The 22,617-nt window shown below is 37.4% G+C and overlaps 2 protein-coding genes across 7 annotated transcripts; both read right to left on the bottom strand.

The window, feature by feature from the left end:
* Positions 1 to 37: 37 nt before the first annotated feature.
* On the bottom strand, positions 38 to 11,034 carry LOC118059904 (SAC3 family protein A). Of its 3 annotated transcripts, XM_035072905.2 has the most exons (15): positions 10,586 to 11,003; positions 10,408 to 10,485; positions 8,956 to 9,957; positions 6,976 to 7,044; positions 6,613 to 6,852; positions 5,609 to 5,710; positions 4,629 to 4,726; positions 4,314 to 4,476; positions 3,679 to 4,170; positions 2,934 to 3,074; positions 2,784 to 2,843; positions 1,922 to 2,052; positions 1,523 to 1,656; positions 1,211 to 1,443; positions 38 to 558 (listed from the first exon to the last, which is right to left on the bottom strand). In XM_035072905.2, exons 2-15 carry the CDS (start codon positions 10,471 to 10,473, stop codon positions 457 to 459), a joined length of 3,033 nt encoding a protein of 1,010 aa, XP_034928796.1. In that variant the 5' UTR covers positions 10,474 to 10,485; positions 10,586 to 11,003; the 3' UTR covers positions 38 to 456. The 3 variants fall into 3 exon arrangements, with proteins under 3 accessions (XP_034928796.1, XP_034928795.1, XP_073267786.1); XM_035072904.2 differs by having other exon boundaries at positions 6,613 to 7,044; XM_073411685.1 differs by lacking the exons at positions 38 to 558; positions 1,211 to 1,443; positions 1,523 to 1,656; ... (1 more) ...; positions 2,784 to 2,843; positions 2,934 to 3,074 and adding an exon at positions 3,122 to 3,598 and having other exon boundaries at positions 6,613 to 7,044; positions 10,586 to 11,034.
* A 3,868-nt stretch (positions 11,035 to 14,902) lies between these two features.
* LOC118059906 (uncharacterized) lies at positions 14,903 to 20,889 on the bottom strand. Of its 4 annotated transcripts, none has more exons than XM_073412016.1 (4): positions 20,536 to 20,889; positions 16,827 to 19,477; positions 16,580 to 16,728; positions 14,903 to 16,450 (listed from the first exon to the last, which is right to left on the bottom strand). In XM_073412016.1, the coding sequence occupies exons 1-4, from the start codon at positions 20,872 to 20,874 to the stop codon at positions 15,387 to 15,389; spliced, it is 4,203 nt and encodes a 1,400-aa protein (XP_073268117.1). In that variant the 5' UTR covers positions 20,875 to 20,889; the 3' UTR covers positions 14,903 to 15,386. The 4 variants fall into 4 exon arrangements, with proteins under 4 accessions (XP_073268117.1, XP_034928799.1, XP_034928800.1 ...); XM_035072908.2 differs by adding an exon at positions 19,574 to 19,635 and having other exon boundaries at positions 14,903 to 16,728; positions 20,536 to 20,670; XM_035072909.2 differs by adding an exon at positions 19,574 to 19,710 and having other exon boundaries at positions 14,903 to 16,728; positions 20,536 to 20,643.
* Between the last annotated feature and the right edge of the window lie 1,728 nt (positions 20,890 to 22,617).

Genomic DNA, 22,617 nt, shown 5'->3' on the forward strand with positions numbered 1-22,617 from the left:
ACCTCACAGAAGCAGCAAATCAAACAACAATTGCATGTTAATGCTCAAAAAATCATTAACTTTCATTAATATAACACACAACAAAACTCGTGTTTCTTATTTCCTTCCTCTTCGAGTATTTTTAACATGCCATGTCTTTCTTCCCCAATAAAGAATGAATCATTGTTACAAAAAGCAAACAATCTAGTCACAAGTTATCGTGCCAGCTCAGAGCACTCAGCAACCCTAGGCAAATCATTTCTAAGGGGAATTTGTGCGCCCTAATTTCATCGTCTGTTCCAACTCTATACACCTATGATCTACCCTCTCTAATGTTACAGCCAACCTCCACAGGCTTGAACTAAACTCCTCGGCCCAGATAATACCCCGCGTTCCTGGCTGTACGAATATATTGTTGAGGGCAGCAAAAGTTTTTCCATGGTTTTCTTACTATGTTATCAATATAAATCACCTTGGCTACAAGGATGTCCGTGTCAGAAAATCATTAACAGCCAGGTTAGCGTCTCCATGGGCCACAGCATCTTCAGGTTCTGGCATATATAGACTGGAAGATGAAGCCTGCACATCAAGGACCCAACATTGAGTCATAATGAAACCAAAAATACATAAAACAAGCATCCATAAGCTCGCGAGTAATGCTTCGTATAATGAATTATTCTTAATGAATTCAACACGAATGCAAGCAATGGTATTGGTGGTAACTTAATGCAACTTTTTGGCCATTTATTTTGCATGATCTGTTGAATTCGTTTAAAAAATTTTGTTATACAAAACATTACTCTAAGCTTGTATTGTGTTTGGTTCACTTAGTTGCAAACCAGAGACAACTAAACAAAAAAAACATGCAAAGGGGAATGTACAGGATTATTTTTTTAGGGTAAATTTCATAATATTACTTGAAGATTAGTGAGATTACAGTCTAAAAAATAGCAGTCTGCAATGCTGTGATGTAACAGGGTTCCAGATAGGTTCCATTGATCCAGAAGGGTTCCATTGATGCAGATCAAGACCTAATCTATTCCTACAAATGGCTCCCAGACAGAGTAGAAATATGTCATTGCTTAAACCCAAGGGAATCCTGGAATTTAACAGTTTTTCCACTGGACAAGGGATGGAAATCCAGTAGCATCTAAGGCTCAGTGCCATAGCAATACTTAGGGACAAAGTAATTGTTATATGTTGTGAAAATTTACAGAGAAATTGAAGATACCTTTGCATCAAGCTGCATCTCTCCATTGTTATCTGTGGTAAGGCAAGCACCGTGGGCCTTCATCCATTCCACACACTCCTCTAATCCTGACCTGTCTGAGTCCTTCTCATCATTTCCATCACTCGAACTAGAGAAGCCCAAAACCTGTGAAATGTAAGAAACTGGTATTGTAGGGCGATATGACCAGGACATGCAACTCACAGCCTTGTACCGCATCTTTTCAACATAGAGATCTGTGAGAGGAAAAACATTCTTGTCAATAATGGATTGCCAAAGTGAAATTTCAAAAAGAGGAGAGTTTCTAATGCCCACCCATAAGGCAAGTGTTCAAGTTAGGCGCCTCCTTATAAAGTCTGAAGAACATTACATAGTTTCCTGAAGTGACAGCTGCACGAACTGCAAGAGCATGTTTAACAGCTTTATCCTTCTTTGTTCCCTCGGTTAATCTGGAAAATCAAAACAGCAGTGTTAAATGGTAGCAGAATCATTTTGTATCGTAACAAATGAATGCAGACTGATCTACACTGATTATCCTAGGAGTCACCAGGTGAAAATTAAACCTTGCATGCACTTTACACATTAAAAACCCAAAGTATGCAACAAAAAGACAATTCAATATGTAGAGCATCAGTGTAATCAAACTCTAATTCAGCAAATGTCCAACATCGAGCATCAGCATAACCAAACTCTAATTGAGTGAATGTCACCAACCTTGACATCGATGAAACAAGATCTCTATTGTTATTCGAGTGCAATATAACACACAGTAAGTTATAAGCTGCAAACTCCATATGACATCCTTCAATTCCTTCAGCATAGAGGGTTTTCAACTGTGATTGACACTGAAACAAAATAGAGAAAGCAAAAAATTATAAGTCACAATCATCATATTCTATAAATAATTTATCACAGTATTGGAGAGGCAACTGCTTCATTGATTCTTATATCTTTCTGTTTTTTGAAATTTGAATTTCAAGCAATGAAATAGACATTACTTCAGATTCAAACTCCAATAAAGCACAATCTTCTACAATGTAGGAACCTTGACATGCACTGGCAAGAAAGAAAGCACTAATACAAGGATACCATGTCAGAGTAGAAGTTCCAAAACAATACTTGCAACCGAGAATAAATTATGGCAAAGGAGTCTGAATATGTCCACAATGGTACATTACATTGATGATGACAGAACATATACAACAAAAAGCTGCATGCTAGATAAAAGCTTTAAGGCTCCATTTTCCTACGAGTTTTCAAATCATCCAGCCACAACTAATGTGACTAAACATCATTTTTCCAGCTACAGAATTTTTATGGCCTCAGATATAATGCATCAGCACAGTTATTAGCACGCAGACTGTTCTGCCAGGTGCAATGTCTTATTGGAAATGGTTCAACTGATTGCTTAGAATAAGAATGTGTGAATGGAAAATCACTTCTAGTCTCAGGAAGAAAAACCTGTATGAATGAACAATGCAACAAATTTTCAAAAGGAATTTGACTAAAGTCCAGCCAACACAATGAACTAGAGAAAAATAACATGGTTTATGGTCATGTTAATAGCCCCACCAACCTGATTATACTCGGGCAAGTCCCCTGCTTCCAGTGCTAATCGAGCATGTGTTTCATACACCTGAATATACACAAAAACAAAACTAAATAGACTCAAAACAAAAGAACAGGAAATTTTCATGTCGCATGGTAAAATAGGTATCACACACACCTTAACTGTCAGCTGATTCTGTATTCGTTGTACAGTTAGATCTTGACGAATAGATTTTAATTGATCGCATTTATAAAGGTAGTTCTTTTGAGAATTCTGAACCATAAGCAGAGCCTTTTCCAGCACTTCTTCTGGTCTCACCTGCAAAGCAGTACAGATTCAGACCAAACAAATCACATTATATATTTGTGTATAACTCATCTTTTGCTTGGGAAGTGAGGAAAATAAATGAAAGGAAAAATGTGAGAAGTCTTCCAATTAGGAAATAAGACGGGGAGAAGTAGCATCTCATGCCAAAAAAAAGTAACAGCAGCAAAGTAATCCACCCAAAACACCAAAATTAAATTTCCAATTTTACCCTTGATTTTGAGCTTAAAACAGCATCTCATTAAAAAAAAAGGGAAGTAAATGGCAGCAAAATTAAATTTCTAATTTTAACCTTGATTTTGAATTTAAAATAGCATCTTATGAAAAAAAAAAAAAGTAAACAGCAGCATTCCCACCCAAAACACCAAAAAAAAAAATCCCCTTCCTTTTCTTCTTCTTACCAAACAAGGGAAAATAAATTTTCTCCCTTTTCATCCCTCCTATTGTCCTCTCTTCCAAAAAAAAGAGATCAAAATATTTTCCTCATCTATTGTCTTTTCCATTATTTTCCTTCCAACCTAAAAAAAATAAAAAGTCAACTTTTGTTCATTTATGGATGCAAAAGGATAAAAATGACATTAAGATGTTAGATAGTTACAGTGGAGGGATCAGGTGCAGAAGTAAGGCGCAGAAAACGTTTCTCAATTTCTTGGCAGGTACCCTTGACAGTTAGTGCATCCCAATCAATGTCTTCAACGGCTTTGCTTCCACTGTCATCAAAGCTGTTGCTAAGCATCGATGCACTCGCCCGCCGACTGTAAAAGTTCCCAGCACCAGCATTTTTCGGTTTGAAATAATTAACTTCAGTTCGATATCCCTGTCCCTTTTCAAATCTCTTAGAGCGACTCTCACGTTTCTTTTTTTCCTCTGGTGTATTGGCAATTGATATTGCACTAGAATAATAAGCAGTTAAACCTTGCTCCTTATCACTGTCACTTGATGCATCGTTATAAGCAGCATCCAAACCATCAGCAAGATGTTGCCTCTTAACTGGCCTCTGATTATTTTTTCTTGGAAGTTTCTGCTCTGATAAAGAAAACTTCACATTATTCACAGCATTCTCCTTGCTCTCGGAATTCGCACTAGGAGCCTGTATAGTTAAACAGGTTAATAAATGATCTAAACAAGATGCAGAGAGCACTTCCAAACTCAAAATACAGGAGCCAACAATGACTCCCAAGAAATTAATACGTAATGAGAGGAGGGAGAAAAGATGAGAGCAACAAGATATACCTTTCTGTCCCAACCACCATATTTTACAATATCATTACTGGTGGAAACAGATTTGTCTACTGATTTCTCTTCTGGTAAAGGCTCCCACCTACTTTTAGATCGTCTGCTTGGACTCCTTTTATACTTCGGTACTGAAGAAAAAGGAGTGGAATATTGTGAACTCCTGCAACCATAAAAGTTCAACAAATGTTTATTGTTGGATTCAAAGAAATTTTATATCCACCTATAATTGCTAAAAGGTCAAATATAAGCTAGATTACAGGAATTATTTAAGCCATGATAGTAAGAGGAGAGAGCGGCTGAAAGGTTACATACTCCACATTGACAGCCTCAGAATTTGGTATTGCAAAAAGAGGCTCCGCATCCCAGTCTAGAGTGTTAAGTGTACCATTGGCAGTTGCCTTCGTGATGATCTGGAAAAAAAGGAGAAAAAAACTTGATACGCATGCTATCAAAAATCAGAACAAATTAACATAAGTTAAACCATGGCAATTTAAAAAACTCCAGGAACACCATGTTACTAAATCTCAATAAGAAAGAAGACCATACAGAACATGATGTAACAAAGAATTTTCAGCAGATATAGCCTCAAATAGCTCAGAGATCAAATCCTGTGGCGCCTTTCTGAATTTGGATGATTAGAGCAAAACTGAACTGAACAAACAATTGACAAAGATGCAAGGTAATTGGCAGAAATAGTTAAAGACTTCGGGAGTTAGTTGCAGAGACTCCCAAAATAGTGTATCAGACTTCATACCAGTCTTAGATGGATAAGAAAAGGCATCTACATTTAGTTTCACTATTCCAAAATCTTATGAGTTCTTTATATTTACTAGATTTCAGTGATTTCTTTGAATCTCTTGCCACTATCTCACTTATCACAACACTCATCAGCCAAGACATGGGCAGATCATAGAAGATGAGGCAGCCCACTAAAATATGAAAATTCTATCAAATTTCTACCTTGCAACAAGATGTAGCCACTCTAGTTCATCTTAATATATCAATTCTAAGATACAGTTTTAGCATCAAGAATGATAACTTCTTTGTTGCTGCCCATATGCATCATATAACATATATTTAGACCATGTTAAACAGGATGTTGACAATCTATTTGTTACATGTCAGAACGAATGGATTCTAGAAGTTATAATAAGTGCCATATAATCAATTCCAAGCTTAAAACCATGCCAAAGGGGAAAAAATAAAGCGAAAAAAGGAAAATGAGCATATGATGTTGCACACTTTAAAGGCAACAAATGATGCCAGAATAGCTTATAGACTGTGCAACTTGCCTCCTTCATGATAGCCTGACAAGCTACCCTTTGTGTGTCATCTTTACAGAGATCGAAAGCCCTTTCAACATAACGACACAGTGACTTAGGGAACATTCCAGGCTGCAAGAAGCAAGAAAGTTATTAATGCTGCATAAAAACAATATTCAGATGATATTTTTAATGAAACAGTGAAAGATAAAAGACAATTTGTGAAAAAAGAAAACTTCCTGTAAGAGTTCCTCTTTTTTTCTTTTTTTTTTTGGGATAAGCAAAACCTCGTCTAAGGAACACCGATGTGGTACAATCCAGAAGTTGGAAATTGTCCACCCCCCTAACCCCCCCAAAAAACAATTAATAAAAAAAAATCTGTCACCACCTACAGACAAAAAAATAAACCTTGAACAACATCAAAATATCATGCTTTATACCAAAAGCATAGAGATTTAGCCTGACTATGGAATGTAAACAGAGAAAGGGAACTTCTCTCCCTCAAAAGTCCTATACTTCCTCCATGCTAGACAAAAAATGATTAGAGCAATTAAGGCAGGAATTTTTCTGTTATCTGTATAGAAGCATCTAGCCATATACCACTCCAACCACACAACCCCCTCTTCAATCAACTCTACTCATCTACAACTTCAGGTCAAAAACCACCCATCACTTCTTTCTCATCAATGCTGCTTGCATAGATATTCAAGGATTCTTTTTAAACATCACATCTATGAATACAGCCCAACCTTTTCACATAACCTAAGTCTTTAGCTTAGAAACAACAAAAGAATTGGTAAAACCCTCTACACTAAGTTACATGCTATCAAAACAAAAGGGATCTGGCAAATCTTCTAACATCTAGAATACCAGGGTCATAATTTGAAATTGTTCTGCCAGAAAGAACTAGAGATTTATAAGTAAATTAAAACATCTTTAGACTTTGAAAGACTTTTTGGTGGGTACCTCAAAGAAAAATTATGTGTGGAAACATTAACTTTTAGAAGGGCAAGTCGATAAGAAACCAATATCACCTTAAGCATGGAAATAGTTGTGTCATTGGACAACACTTTGTTGTTTGGATTTGGCATCGACACACTAATATAAGCAGGTTTTGCTGCTGCATTGGTCATAGAGCCATCCTTATCGGTTTTTGATAAGCCCAAAGCTAAATTTGAAGCAATTCTAGGATTTGTTGGAATCTGCATCATGTTTACCCTTCGAGTATCTAAAGATGGAGCATTTGGCAGAGGTGATTGATAACTCTGGGTCACCTGATGAGCAGCAGGAAATTGTGAATTAGGACCTTGATGAGCAGTCTGTTGTTGTTCCTGAAAATTATCATATGAAGCTTTTGAATCAAGAGAATATTGAAAGTGTGGTTGCGTAGGACTAGCATGGTGAATTTGAAAACTTGGAGCCCCTTGTTTCCAGCCATCATGAGCACTACTGATAGTTGCACTGGTCTGACAAGAAAACCAGAAAAGACAACATTAACTTGAGTAACTAAGGTTTTGTTGTGAAATGATTAACTAATCCAACACAATTAATACATGTAATATGCTGCAAACCCCAACAAAGGCAAACAAAGATCTCACATATATATCGCAACTATAATCACAAAACTGGACAAGCAATTGAGGATCAAACATTAAAACATTTTCGAGAATTAGAACACATATAGAAATGAGCCACATAGTAAATCCCAATAAAATCAAATGAGGATCTCACGTATAGTCAAATATGCTGCAAACCCCAACAAAGTTAAATGAGGATCTCACATATATATATTGGAACTATAATCACAAATCTAGACAAGCAATTGGGGATCAAACATTAAAACATTCTCGAGAATGAGAAGGAACACATATATAGAAACGAGCCATATAGTAACAAGAGCTGTAACATGTCAGGACAAGTAATCTCTAGCAGATGCATCATATTGACAAATTAAAAGCATTAATGCTATTATTGATAGGAAATAATATCAGAATCAATTAAGCATATGATTATAGTCCAGAAACCAGATATGAATCCTTATCACAATCATAGTATCATGTTATGACAGAAACCTGAAAGAATCTATACCTTTTCCTTTAATACTCATGCCTTGTGAATTAACATCAACTTTGGACATAATTTTAAAATACATATATTAAATTGAGAAAAGTAAATAAAAAACACCATAGAGTAACAAAACTCTACAAGTCTTTCCTGTTTTAAGATGATGCATATGATGCGTCTAGACTGGTGGACATTTTCTAGACATCTGTTTTTTCTCTCTCAAATAATTGTGGCATGTTAACTATTGATGTATATAAAGAAACTGATGAAGAGAGAGCTTGAAAGTATTATGAAAGTGAAATTTGCAGTTCCTGAAAATATCACAATTGCAGTATCATGTTATGACAGAAACCTGATAGAATCTGTCACAAAAATGTTTTCCTACGCCTTCTGAATTAACACCAAATCAGGACATAATTTTAAAATACATATTTTAAATTGAGGGGTAAAAAACCAAAGAATAATGAAACTTCGCAAGTCTCTTGCAGTTCAGCATCCCTTAAAACTCCAGTCTCTCGCAATTCAGCATCCCTTAAAACCCCAACATTTCTCAAGAATGACAAATTTCACTTTCATAAAACTTTCATGCTCTCTTTTCACCAGTTTCTTTAAAAACATCAAAAGATAACATGCTGCAATTATTTGCGGAGAGAGAGAAAAGACAGATGTCTAGAACATGTCCACCAGTCCACATCACATGCATCATCTTATAACAGAAGAATCTTAATTATGCATGTATCGTTTTACATTTCAAGGGAAGCAATAGTTGTGTTTGAATTGAGCACTTTAAAACTTTTTTTCCAGCCCACTCTGTAATTTGAGAACCTACAGGAGGCCTTTCTTTAAATATTCAAGTGGAAAAATCATTCCTATTGGTTTATAGACAAATTTAAATAACATGAATTGATCGTGCCAAGGATGGGGTATGCATAGATCACAAGATCACCAAACAGATGTTAAATGTGACCTTACCCACAAGATAACAATTCTCATGCAACAACAGCATCCTAAATACTCAAATATCAGATTCTAATCAAATCAAACCCAGGAAATTATATACCAACCCCACCCTGATATTCTTCAATCTAGTCCATGGTCCCTTATCTCAAGGACCCCCTCCCTCCACACCCACCAGGCAGGACCTCAGATCACAATTTCAATAATAGAAAAGTAATTACGCTTAAGCAAAGAAAAAGTCAAATAAAAAGCTGATCATGAAATAATGATAGGAGTAAGGAGAAAAATAAGAACAGGGACATGCATAGATATCTTCATGGTAGCAATTTTCTCTTGCTAGCTCTGAGATAATGTACCTGCAAAGAAGGCAAATCAGAAGACGCAGATTCAGTCCTCTGAGATGTCGGGGTGAAAGATGAGGGAGGCTGGGTGCTGGAAGTAGGATACACACCAGACACAGCACTTCCCTGGTTAGATGTGCTAGCAGCAGACAGGTGTTCTGTCCCAGGAGCACAAATAACTTCTGTTTGGCTGTAATAATCAGCCCATTGCTTGTAGTGCTGCTCGTTGTTCATTGATGTCGAGGCTGCAGTACCGGAACTATAAGCACTTGTTGTGTCTGGAGCATAGGTTGAATACTGTTGAGATGTATAATTTGCATAATTGGAATCATTCCACAAGGTAGTCTGATTATTGTATCCACTGCTTGGGTAACCTCCAGCTGTCTGATAATCACCAGGATTGTAGTAAGTGGTTGAATAACTTGTTGTCCCAGAATAAGACCCTGTATTCTGAAATGAGGAAAGAGGCTGATAAGGAGCACCTGTGTTTTGATATGCTCCTACAGTCGACGAGTAAGAATGGCTAGGTTGTTGCTGCTGAGAGTATGAATGGCTAGGTTGCTGCTGCTGAGAGTAAGAATGGCTAGGTTGTTGCTGCTGAGAGTATGAATGGCTAGGTTGCTGCTGCTGAGAGTATGAATGGTTTGGTTGTTGCTGAGAGTATGGATGGTTGGTTTGCTGCTGATAACCATTATTATAGTAACTTGTTGCATATCCAGTGCTTCCATAACCATATGGATCTGTAGGGTTGTATGCTGCATAACTACTGTAATCTTGTACTACATTTGTTGTTTCTTGAGTCGATGAACTAGAAAGGGATGTCGTGTTCAAACTATCTTGAGCATTTCTTGCAGGCTGCTGTGTTTGCTGATCATGGTGATAACTGGAATTTGAAAGGATTCCATTCTCTGTGGAGTGATTATCCACTCTATGCGTGGTCCATGGTGCAGTTTCAGATCCATTTACTGAGGGAATATAAGATGTCTTCCCTTGGTTCGCATCAACAACATATCGACCCTAAAACAGCAGCAAATAAAAATTATGCTCTGACAAAGTAGTCATAAATCACAAATTTTACAAGAATCATCGAAACACACCAGTTTGGAACTTTGAATTAAACTAGCTTTCCATACACACAATTATATCAACATCAGGATCGCATGTAAACTTTTGTTCGATCTTCTACCAATGTGCTACTAAAAAACAAAGATTAACAAAAACTCCCAACTGACACTAAATTTCCTCTAAACAACATGGTAACGCCAGACCTAATTCATTGGAATAAATATAATTTATTCTGGTCCACCATTAACAATAATTCATATCAAATAGGTTCAGAAATTAACTCAAAAATTTGCCAGTAATATTTATCAATTTAATACAAAAAAAGTCAAATCAACGTCGGACATTACTTCGTTAAGTAGAAACTAAAGCTAATGCCAGAAAATACAAATCTGTGAAACTTACCTCAAGTGAATTAGGGTCCACCGAAGCTATGGTTTGCGCATTGACTCCTTGATTCATCATCATCATCTACTCAGCATCCTATATTAAACGTATTAGGATCAAATTAAGCTTGAAAAACAAAATTTAGAATTCCACAAAACCCTAATTTAGTAACAGTAAATTAAGAGAATAATCTAACCTTCGATAGATTAACACAAAGAAAGCGATTGAAGAGATAGAGAAAGCGAGAGGGAAGTAACAGAAAATCAATTGAGAACAGCAGAATCAAAAATAGCAAAAAAGAAAAAATTCTGTATGTGTAAATAAATGCAACAAAAATTAGTAGGAGAAAAAAACGTTCGATAAGTTGGATATAGGAGGAGATAAAAAGAATTATATATATATATTAGAGAGGGACTGGGAGAGAGGCGGATTCAAGTAAGGAGGTGTCAATGATAGGCCGTGTTTGGGTCCGTGCGTAATGTAGTTGATGGCGGTACAGGAAGTTATAATCCTTTTGGATTTTCTGAGGTTAAGTCGGATTATAATTTATTTAGTGCTCTGTCAGTTATAAGAATTGCAACTTGACTTTTGTTTTTCCCCCTTTTTTTAATTTTTATTTGAGAGATCGTTAGTATAGTTTTTACTTTATTGATTAAAGAGTTTTCCCTTTCTTCTGTTTTTTTTTTTTTCATTTTGTGTATCGCCTTTTGTGGACGGATAACAACATGCTGCCCTATTTTATGCATTTATCTATATTAAGACACCTTTTTTCCTTCTTTTTTGAGCTATAGCTGCATTATACTTTTATACTTATTTATTTTAAATATATCAATTTTGATGTGTTTCAGGATATGTTACAGCTTACAACAATATCACACAGTTGTGTGAAATTTGATCGAAATAGATACATAAGAGCAATCAAATTTATGCACGTGGATCTCTATATATTATGAGAAATCATTATATATTTCAAATTGTATTCTTTCCCTCCTAAATAATTTAATAGGATTTATTGTAATAATTATTTATCAACTCCACTTTCTCACAGGAGTAGAATTTTTCGAATGCTGAATAATTGCTGAAAAGCGTTTTCCATTTCAAGAATTCGATTGAATTATTCAGCACAAACAACAGAGGAAGCTGAGAGAGAATGGAGGGCAGGGACCCTAATCGAACAACGCATGCGGACTGCGTAGGTTAATAATCGAGAGCACATGTTTCAGCCACGATCTGACCAAATCCGACCGAGTACAAAGCCCAGGCCTGATCGAGGCCCATATATGGGGTTCGAGATGGCCCATTAGCAAATCCATTCGAAAATGTTGCTTTCCTGTACTCTCTTGGACTTGGCCAGATAATATAAATTATAGAAATCACACAGCCAACTATGGCACCGGATTTCCTCGCTCGAAAAACAGTAACAGGAATCATCGTAATCATGTGCTACACATTGTGCTACTTTTCAACTTACTTTCATTACCCATGGTGTTCTTGTTCTTGGATGCAGTGCTGGGAACTTGGGATCGATTTCGTACCTAGAAACTCAAAGCCATTAACTAGTTAAATATTTTTGCATCTATAACTTGCTGTAAGTTGACATTTCTTGACTGGTATGCTCCCGCAACACTGTATCAGTAACTCAAGTGATTGATTTATCTTTCTACTACTACTACGACGATTATATTTATCTTTTGCCTCGTCGCTTTACTTCATCTGGACACGCTAGCGACAGCATTGTTGCACTCAGGGGTTAGGCAGGTGGGTCTTAACTTCTGGCATTTATATTAAAAGCACGGTATCACTGAGACGTAGGATGATAAGTTTACACACGTCTAAGTTTTAGAAAAGTGTCTTGAGAAAATGGGAGAGTTTTCTTTTGTTAAATTGGAATGGCACCAACCATTGGAGCATTATTCCATTGTTATATATATTGCCCTGAAAACCGAATGTGAATCGTTTACCAATTGCATGCAATGGTACGGCAAAGCAACAAAAGTCGCATCACAACCACACAAGACTCTTATGGTTGGGGCAAGCGATGTCCAGAGTTGAAAAATAATAATGCAAAAACTGAAGATTCCTGCAACAAGCCACTCCTAGCTAGCAGTCGAGCAAAATTTTCAACCGATTAGTTTTGGTTTACTGGCGTCAAAAGTGTTCAAAAGAAGGAACGAGTAAAACTTCATAAACCTTCTTCAGGTCTGAACGTGTACGTAAGTTCAGAACTGTCTAAACACGCCTTTATAAAATAATCAGGTCACTGTTTTTAGAGTCAGCCCTACCGAATTCTAAATTGGAAGAAACCACAGACTCCCTAGGAGCCCTGGAAAAAGGAGCATTGTAATGCGTTCGCCAGGGCAGCAGTGGCCGACGCCTTTAAAGAAAACCACCCAATCAGTCTCAAGACGCTACAATTGCTGGCCTCTAGAATGCAAGAATACAGATGATACGGGGAAAGAGAGATGATTGCAGTACAAGCACACAATTTTTTTTTTTAATTGAGTACAGGAACTTCAGTTCTTTTTGTTTGACCAGGGACTTTTTCTAAATATTGTCGTGGGGTAAATGGTACGTGGGTTACCTGACCCTTTCATGGAACTTTCCCTTCCAAATTACTGCCATCAAAGCAATTTAAAAAAATTAAATAGAAAGTAATTGATTAGCTGTTTTGAAAAGGTATGTATACTTAATTGAGAAAACATTAAATATTGGTGAAATTATCCTCAGGGAAATATAACCACTGCTGTATTTCGTCACTGCAGCTTTCCCTGGTTCCCACGTTTAAAGAGTCCATCAATGGCATTCTTTTAAGAAATCACCAGACAGTCGGATCATCCAATCAAGACTTAAACATTCAGGAGAAATGGGCGGAAAATGCTTGGTCCAACCATTAAGAACGGGCACAAATTCTAATCTTTATCGTACAAGTTGTTGACGTGCAGAAGATTCAACTTCTATCGAGCAGGCAGCAAACTTTTGCCGGCAGATGTCAAGGTTGAAATCGCGTGCAATTATGAGATTCAGAGTCGATCTTTATTCTCGTCTTCATGGCTCTTGCCAACATCATTGCCCCCTCCACTAAGTCATGGTCTTTTTACGGTCTCTGTTTGCACAATGACAATCCAAATAAGGAGTCGCGGGAAAAAGAATTGAAGAAATCACCAAGGCTGCTAGCAAAAAGCATTCCTCTTTTGGTAGCAGACAGAGATTCTCTTCAAATATTTCCAGCCTTTTTTTTTTAATCATCTATTGGAAATTGAGATGGTCAAATTTCGAAAAGTCCAGCTTTCAATCCACATGCAATCCACAAACTGACTTGTAATAGTCAACATATTGCCCTAAAGTAATGGTTAATAAATACCAAATCATGGTCCCCCAACATCCATGATCCATGCTCGTCTTGTCTCGTCCATGAGCTTCTTGGTGCTAAAACTCAACATTCTTATTATACTTAATATTAATATATAATTTTATCATTATTAAAAAAAACAGAAAAGATGACAAAGGTGATGTCAGTGCCATCACGAGACATGATTCAACCTGGTTGCCGATCCTCGAGGACCAATTAATCAACATCGGGTAAAGGTGGGTGTTCAATCAAGGGAACAGCCTTACCTGAGGTTTTGCACCACCACCTTCAGAACCACAAACCCCCGTGTCTGTACCCACATTCAACATATGTTCTAAAAAACCCACCGTACTTTGTTTCAGTAATCATACAGTAGTAGATACCACACCACAAGCAGTGTATCGCAGGAGTGCAGTGGCTGAATCACCCTATTCAGTGTAAACAATGAAATAGATTATCCCCAGCATTCCTAGGTAGCTGTTTTCCCGAAAAGAACAGATAAAGCTACCAGTAAACACCGTAAGCCACCATGCAACATAGCAGTCATTTGCTGCCTTCCAAAGAGAACCACGAAATTACAACCCGAAAAGCTAAGATTTCCAGACATGCTCCCTTTCAAGCAAATGCCTAATAGGAGGTAGTAGTTTAATCTAATCCACTGAAGACAAGACATCAGGACAGAACTCAATGGCTGGCAAATGCATGAGATTAGACAGGCCACCAACATGGCCTTCTCAAGTAACAAATAAAAGCACAGCTATGAAAGCCTACTCCAAGTAACTAGTATTCACCCGACATCTCTTGAAAGCATTTAAGACTTCCTATGAGAAAAATGACAAAAGCTTAACCAAAGTTCAGTCAAACTTGAGCCCGTAAGAGTACTTGCAGCACAACGAACCATGAACTCTGCAAAGTCTAAGATTCCAACAGTTGAATTACCTCAGTCCACCTGACATTTCAGCTTCCAACAGTTCATACTGTTGAGTTCAAAGCAATTGCACGCCTGAAAATTTCCCTATTCATATAGTAGATCGCAACAATTAGTACTTTCTAAGAACTTTAGCACTGTGCAGTAACTGTATGAGATGGCTGCACAAATTTGGTAACATGATTGGAATATTCATATTTGGGCAACATAACAAAGGGAATGTGAAGCAAAGCAAAGAACAGAAAGTTACTGATTTTATTAAAGCTTCTTTGATGGCTTCAGAATCAGACCAAGTTCCAACAACGCCTTGCTGCATACCTACTCCAACCCACCAAGCATAATCAGCATGCCAAGCTGAAAATACTTTTGAGAAACTGGGCATCCACTGGAGAATATACAAACACTGATTTTAACTGCAATGATCCCACGCCCATACATAAAGTGCAGCCACAATTATGACACTATAAAACTTGCTAAGGTGAAAATTGAAAAGTGGCCCAACATCCAGAACTTGAGAACAAGAAACCAGTGGATAGAGTTCTGAAAGAGACAAGCTATGTACGTGACAGAACAGTCATCTGATGGCTGAAAGTATCAGTGTTAAATGAAGGTGGCATCTGACATTTATCAATCAAGCTGTGCAAGTAACCACAAGCAATTCTGCCTCTAGTCTCCTATATAATCTAAAATAACAAGCCTGCGGTCCTGGTCTGTTGACCATTAAAACCTTTTCCTCTTCATTGGTGAAATATCATCAAACCCATCATCACCCAACACATGACCACCATGCCTGTAATTTCCTGCCCGCTCTTCAATGCCTCTGGGTCTTCTAGGTGCATTTCCAGGACAGTTCTTAATCTGCCCATCAAACTCTCTTTCCCTCAAATTAGCTCTCTCGTGGAACTCTGGATCATCTTCTGGAAAGAACCTAAGAGGTCTAGGACCATCCACTGCATTGAGACGAAAATTTTCACCATCAGCACCGTTAAAAGGCTTAAATGTCCTGACAGGTCCTCGCCTCTCACTAAACCTTCTTCTATCTTCAACATTTCCATCACCACCAAGCTCTTGAAATCGGCCAGAGTGCATGGGGCCTCCAAAGAACTCATCTCCATCCCTCCTTTCTCGAAGATCTGTAATACCAAATCTCCTACCGTTTCTAAGCAAAACCCTTCCTGTTTGGCCCCTGTTAGAGATGATAGACCTTGGATGGCCGTGATCACGACCAAGATCCATTTCCCTTGTATCATTAGGTCGAGATAAGAATGGTGGGGAACCATTCCTCCTGACAACCATTTCCCTGGGAAAACCAGGATGGTCAGGTGATCTGACCCTCCCTATCCTGTAAATTGGTGATCTCCGACTAGAAAATTCTGACGCTGCACCAAACCCATCTGGAGATCTTCTTCTGGCAGATGACCATAGACAAGGAGAACGAGATCTAATTGGAGATTTTGAACGAACTTGGGGAGGAGTCCTTCTCTGAACAGATGAATAGTTCCTAGTCCCTTGGACAAAATGACCATCTAACCCTTCATATGAAGGTTGGGGACGTGTAAATGCATGATCTGTACCATCATCAGGGAATCCCCTCGTGTTCTCAGCATGCCTTACTCCAGCAACTTCAGAACCATCTTCCCCAATGTTTCGAGGAACTCTATGCAGCATTTGAGTGCCCCGAGCAGCGGGTCCATATCTCCCTCTAGGAGACCGCCTCCTTGAGGGTACATGGCGGAAAAGTGGTGTCTCATCATCCAATAATTTTCTCCCTCCTCGAGCAGTACCTACAAATGCACCATCTGGTCCAATATTATAATTAACAGAAGAATCTGCCTCAGCAACAGCAGAAGCATATTTATGTCTGCGAACAGCAAAATCTGATGAACCAGTATAAATTTCTGAAGCATAGTTACGTTCAGAATCCCTGTCACCACGTAGAGTGTCAATCCGACTGGACATCCTCCCTCTACCATGGACAAAATTCATTCTAGAGTTTCTGGGGAAATGCTCTTGATGCCTCTCTCTTGGGAATCTGCGTGGGCCATCAAAATAATTTTCGTCCCTGAGATAAATCACCATGGAAGAAAATCAGACTATAAAACATATACTAGACAGTCAAAAAATGGAGCATAAGAGAGAAATAAAATAACAAATAATCACCTCCCTCGGGGATGCAGTTTACCACTCTCAAGCAGCATATCAGGTAATCTTTCTCGATGTGATGGCAAAGTCCTGCCTGATATAGATCTTGTCTTGCCAGGAGATGATGAATTAGAAGCTCGAGACAAGTTTATAATCCTACTCCGGCCACTGCTGACATCCTTAGCCATATCACGACCATTTAAAGATGCTTCTACCTCAGGCAACTCATTCTTTTCCACATCATTTGTTTTAGTGTTCTTGTCTGAACTTTGCTCAATAGAAACTAAAGTTCCTTGAGCTCCAGTAATGCCTTGTACAGGTGACAAATCTGCCCCCGGGCCCATCAGATCATCTTTCTGTCCAGATGTGTCGAGTGATTTTCTTTGAATGATTGTGGTTGCCCTCTCTTGATCTTCCCCACAAGATGGAATCTCAACTGTTGATGAGTTTTTCATAATAGCATTATCAGCATCTTCAGTGGTTGTGGTGATACATTCTTTCACAGTATCTTCATTGTTTTCCGAAACTTTTATTTTAGAGTCATTTTCCTCAACATGGGATGAAATATGATGACCAGCAACAGCAAGTTCAGAGTTTACCTTTTCATGCTCAGAATTACCACAATTACCATGACTAACATCTTTTCCCTCAAATTTCTGACACTCTGTCACAGCCTGCAGGCGCGGATCTTGGACCTCACCATCTTCATACTCGTGTTCTCGATGCTCTTCTTCAATATCCATAGCCATAGAATGACCGTCAGACTCATAGCCAGAGCCATACGTATCTTCTTCTAGCATATCACCAGACAAGTTGATCTTTTCCTCATCAGTTACTGAACCCTCATCATTTCCATGTGAACCTGCAGGGACTTCCTCTGTAAAATTCAGTTCACACTGCTCAGGAATATCCACATTTCTGCCCTCGGTAATTGCAGTATCTATCTTAACAGAAGCATTTAATTCATTGCCACTGTGACCCACAGGTATATAGACCATTTCTGAAGAAACCTGCCCAGCACTTTCACATGCTTCCTTTACAATCTCCTTCCTAAGAAGCACACCTTCAGCACATTTGGTATGCTCTAAACATTCTGACGCGTTGCCACTTATAGACAAACCTGTTGAACAAGTAGGTTTTGCTAAGATATCTTGACCTTCCCTCGCCCAGTCATTTGTTGAACAGGAAGGAGCTTGCCCACCAGTATCCTGACCTTGCAGCTCTTGTTTACTAGTCGAGCAAGGAGCGTGCCCTCCAGTGTCCTGGCCTTGCAGCACTTGTTTACCAGTCGAGCAAGGAGCTTGCCCTCCAGTATCATGGCCTTGCAGCACATGTTTATCAGGTTGGATTGACACCCCCTCTATCATCCTGGGAATTTCTGGTTTACCATCAGGAAATGGTTCGGGTTTTATGAAACCCTGACCAGCTAATTTCAGAGAAACAAAAGCTGAGGACTTTGCGGTTTCTGGACTACCCTTCTCAACTAACTCACGCTTCACGAAAAAATCAAATGGATTGACTTTAGCTCCTCCAAGATCATGTTTGAAGCTCCCATCAAAAGGTTCTGATTTTATGGTCCTAGAGTTAACCATGGTTGCATTGCCTGCCGACAACAAGACACCAGGCAAGTTAATATTAGGAATAACCTGGCTTTCTTTGTTAGCAGAAGAGCTGGAAGATTCCTTGCTTAAGTTAAACGATGGAAATGATGGACTGAGACGTAGATGAAGAGAATCCTCAGAAGTACACTCCTTGGCACACTCTGAGAATGTTTGGGGAAAACTCAATCTGCACTCACTCCCATCAAGGAGTTGCCTTTCTTTAGCAATACCAGTTCCAATTATTCCTGTAGTAATATCATGTATAACACCAACTCTGTTCCACGCATCAGCAGTTACTTGAGCAGCATGCTCATCACTGGTAGAACCATCCCATGTATCTGCAGTAGTATTCAAGTCCCAGTTTGATCTGTTAGTCCGTAGATCAGTGCTGTCAGTAGCCAGGATATTGTACATTTTGTGCTGAATACCGGACTCACCCTTGCTTAAAGACAAATTCGATGAAACAGCTCCTGCATTTTCATGATTTTGACTGCCAACATTGCTATAACATTCGAACGACAAAACATCATGTTCCTTTAAACCTAAAGAAAACTGAGAAGTTTCTGAAACTATAGGTGTCTCCGATTTACACTTTCCATCTGAAATTTGTTGGCTGTGTATCTCTTTACCTTTACTGTCTTCTATATTCAACTCATTTTTTGCTGAAATCAGCGTTGCTTGGCCATACTTTTCTGCCACCACAAGCTTCTCTTCTTTTCCAAATTCAGCCAGAGAATCAGACTGGATTGTTTGGTTCAGTTCTTCAACTTTACCTACCGAGCAGTTCGCAATGTTCATCAGGACAATGCCGTCCAACCTGTTCTTATTTTCTTCAAGTACAGAATTCTCACATGGATTGCATAAATCAGAACTTGCTGCAACACTAGCATTGGACAGAGTTGACTCCACAAATGTTCTGCCAGGTTCTTTCTGCACAGAATCATTTTCCACCAGTGGCACAGATTGTTCTCCTCGTGGAGGAGAAGGAGGCCAAATGAACCTCCTTTTCTTGATAGGAACACCTGCAATGTTAAGACTGGACTGCCATGCAAGGGGTTTAACCCCAGCCTGCCAACAAGAGATTAATGAATCAATATCAAAGGGAAAAACATTTTAAATGTTCTCTAATGTTACTTAACAGCAACTCAGAAAGAAAATAAACACCTCTTCATTTCCTGTCACCGGCATCACTTCAAAGTTTGCACGTTCACAACCCTTTTCAATACCTTAACAAAAATAATTCATGGATTAATCCCCAACAATATATCCTGAGTTGCCTTCAAATCCAACCCCAATAATTACTGAAACAAAGTTAGCAAATTTATTATTTTCAATGACTAAAATCAGTCAGTTTCTCTTAGTCTTTTAGCACCAAGAAAAGTTATTGCTACGGGTAGTTAGCACCTGCAGACAGCACAACACGACAAAACTACCCATCTCCTTCATTAGTCCTAAATAGATTCCAGAAAAGCAGAAAAAAACAAAAGGAAGTACACTAATTGATCATGAAAATATCAAACTAGATCCATATCATGGGTGGGTTATCATAAAACCCAGTAAGAATTTCATAATCAAAATAATCTAGATAGCTAACCTCAACACTCTCATCTTAATAGTGTCATTGATATCCAAATCTATAAAAAAAACTATATAAACGATAGCTAACGCAGCAATCAATAGAAGTAACTGAAGCCCAAATCCATCAATTAGACTGTGAGTTACACAATAACAAGTTGACCTAAAATTACAATCATCGATGACTAACTACTACTATTGAAACAGACACGTCAGATTATAAGCCGAAAGAAAGAAAAAACTGAATTAATTACATATTAAAATCAGAGATTAGCACAGATGCAAACATTTCACTTTCAAATCCACAAATAAATTAATCAATATTCAAAAAAAGGACAGCAGTCTCCTTAAAACGTCCTTTTGAACATTTGATTAGATAATCTATACTCCATGGACAGAAGTATTTGAAACCAGGATTGAAAAAAAACAAAAAAGAGTGAAGACCGTTTCGGGGAAGATAACAGAAAAGGAGAAAAATCAACCCTCCAACTAGGAATCGGAGAATACGAGGGTTTTGATTAATTAAAATAAAAACACAAACAGATTATTACCTGATTTGAGAACGAGTGTGAGTGATTTTGGAGAGAGAAGAGTTCAAGATGTTTCTTTGCAACTTCTTGGAAAAAACATAGATAGATAGATAGAGAGAGAGAGAGAGAGAGAGAGAGAGCAGGGGAATCAAAGATTGCTTTGATAAGTTGTTGCTCAGGGTTAGGGCTAATAAAGTAACCGCGGTCTTTCTTGTAATTTGACTTTTTTGTTTTTGTTGTGGCTGTTAGTGTATTGAACACGCCAAGGGGACCCGAGACTAAACGGATTATTGACACGTGTTTAAAGTTTTGGAAATCTTCAATGTGAGTAGGACCCTCAACCACACCTTTGCCGGCCATTATTGACTTCCTACTTCCAATGTTTTTTTCCGGACATTTTTAAGATTGTTACTGCTGACTTTCAAGCCTCACTTGTTTTTGGCATGTTTAGAAATGTTATTATTTTTATTTTTTAAAATATTTTTTATATTAAAATAATATTTTTTATTTTTAAAATACTTTCATTAAAATAATACAAAATATATAAAAAAAATTAATTTTTTTAAAAATAAGAATTGAATTGGTTTTCAAACAGGTTCTTTGTGTTTTTTTTTTGGATGCTGTTTGGCTTTTGGTTGGTGGGCAGAAGCAGGGGTGAATAAAGATTCCAATACCCATTTGCAAGAAACGATTAAAGAACCTTTTAATTATACATTATGCACCCTTTTAGCTCTCATCATTCCTTTGGCAGTTCTATCAAAATCAATCTACCACCTAAAAGACGATACCTCAAGTGATAATATCCCATGACAAAAGTATGTTTATTAGGGAGGACCACATTACACTGGCTTTTTAATTATTGATAGATACTATTTGCTTTCACAGCCATACAATTAAAAAAAATAATGTTTTTTTAATGTATTAGTGTTAAAAAATATATATATATATAATTTTAATTTATTTACAAATAAAATTATATTTAAAAACAACCACAATCGTAACATCTAACACTATTTGATAACACTTCCTTGATCCTTGCTTTCCACGTCATGACAAAATTGCTTGCAAGATTAAGGCTCCGTTTGTTTGCAGGAAAGTAGCTTCCTTTTGGAAAGTGAATTTCGGGGAAAGTAAATTCCTGGAAAGTGAATTCCGGAAAAGTATTTTCCGATGTTTGGTAGTGTTATGGAAAATGAACTGGAAAATACTTTCCAGTGTTTGGTTGTGTTATGGAAAATGAACTGGAAAAATAATTTATTAATGAATTAAATTTTTTTTTCAAGTTTATCTAATATATATAAAATATTTAATATAAAATATTTAATCACTTACAATTATCATAACCCAATTTTTGACCTTTTTATTTTTATTATTAAAAAAAAAAAGATGATGAAAAATAAAAATAAAATAAATGAAGGATTAATTAAAATTTGGGTTAAGGGCAACATGATTGGAAGTTTAAAGATTTAATTAAACTCTTGACTAGTTTAATTAATTAAATCAAGGGTTTAACTGGAGAATTGATTTAATTAAAATTTAGATTATTTTAATTAATGAAATCAAGAGTTTAATTGAAGAATTAATTAGTTTGAGGAATTAATTAAACTTTGATTTAATCAAAAACCCAAAGCAAATTATAATTCACTTTGTACCGTGGCAAGCGAATTATAATTCACTTGACACAGTGGAAAGTGAATTATATCACTTGCTACAGTGCAAGTGAATTATAATTCACTTGCTACAGTGCAAGTGAATTATATCACTGACTACTGTGGCAAGTGAATTATATCGCTTGCCACTGTAGCAAGTGAAGGCGCACGCCGAAAGGAAAGTGTTTTCCTTTTCTAACAGAAGGAAAACACTTTCCTTCGAGCACGTTATTAATTCTAGGTGGATGGAATTCAGTTTCCTTTTATTATTTTCCTTTATCGCCGCCAAACATAGGAAAAGCAGGAAAGTGAATTCCAGGAATTCACTTTCCTGCAATCAAACACGGCCTAAGGCACAAAGGAACATCCTCATGGAACACTTTCAATGGCAAAAATCATTTAAAAAAGCTAAATTAATAATATAATTTTTAATAATATAAATAAGGTTTTTTTA

Source organism: Populus alba, chromosome 10 (assembly GCF_005239225.2).
Source record: "Populus alba chromosome 10, ASM523922v2, whole genome shotgun sequence".
Taxonomy (NCBI): Eukaryota; Viridiplantae; Streptophyta; class Magnoliopsida; order Malpighiales; family Salicaceae; genus Populus; species Populus alba.

What these genes read in the sequence shown, in the direction of transcription:
- LOC118059904 (XM_035072904.2), bottom strand. Translation starts at nt 10,473, where the DNA reads ATGATGATGATGAATCAAGGAGTCAATGCGCAAACCATAGCTTCGGTG. An exon ending in ATGGTGGTTGGGACAGAAAG is followed by an intron (nt 4,171 to 4,313) that starts GTATATCTTGTT and finishes TTAACTATACAG; the next exon opens with GCTCCTAGTGCGAATTCCGA. An exon ending in AGAATCAGCTGACAGTTAAG is followed by an intron (nt 2,844 to 2,933) that starts GTGTGTGTGATA and finishes GTGTATATTCAG; the next exon opens with GTGTATGAAACACATGCTCG.
- LOC118059906 (XM_035072907.2), bottom strand. Translation starts at nt 20,874, where the DNA reads ATGGCCGGCAAAGGTGTGGTTGAGGGTCCTACTCACATTGAAGATTTC. An exon ending in CACACTCGTTCTCAAATCAG is followed by an intron (nt 19,478 to 20,535) that starts GTAATAATCTGT and finishes TCTTGTTGGCAG; the next exon opens with GCTGGGGTTAAACCCCTTGC. An exon ending in AAACTGCATCCCCGAGGGAG is followed by an intron (nt 16,729 to 16,826) that starts GTGATTATTTGT and finishes GATTTATCTCAG; the next exon opens with GGACGAAAATTATTTTGATG.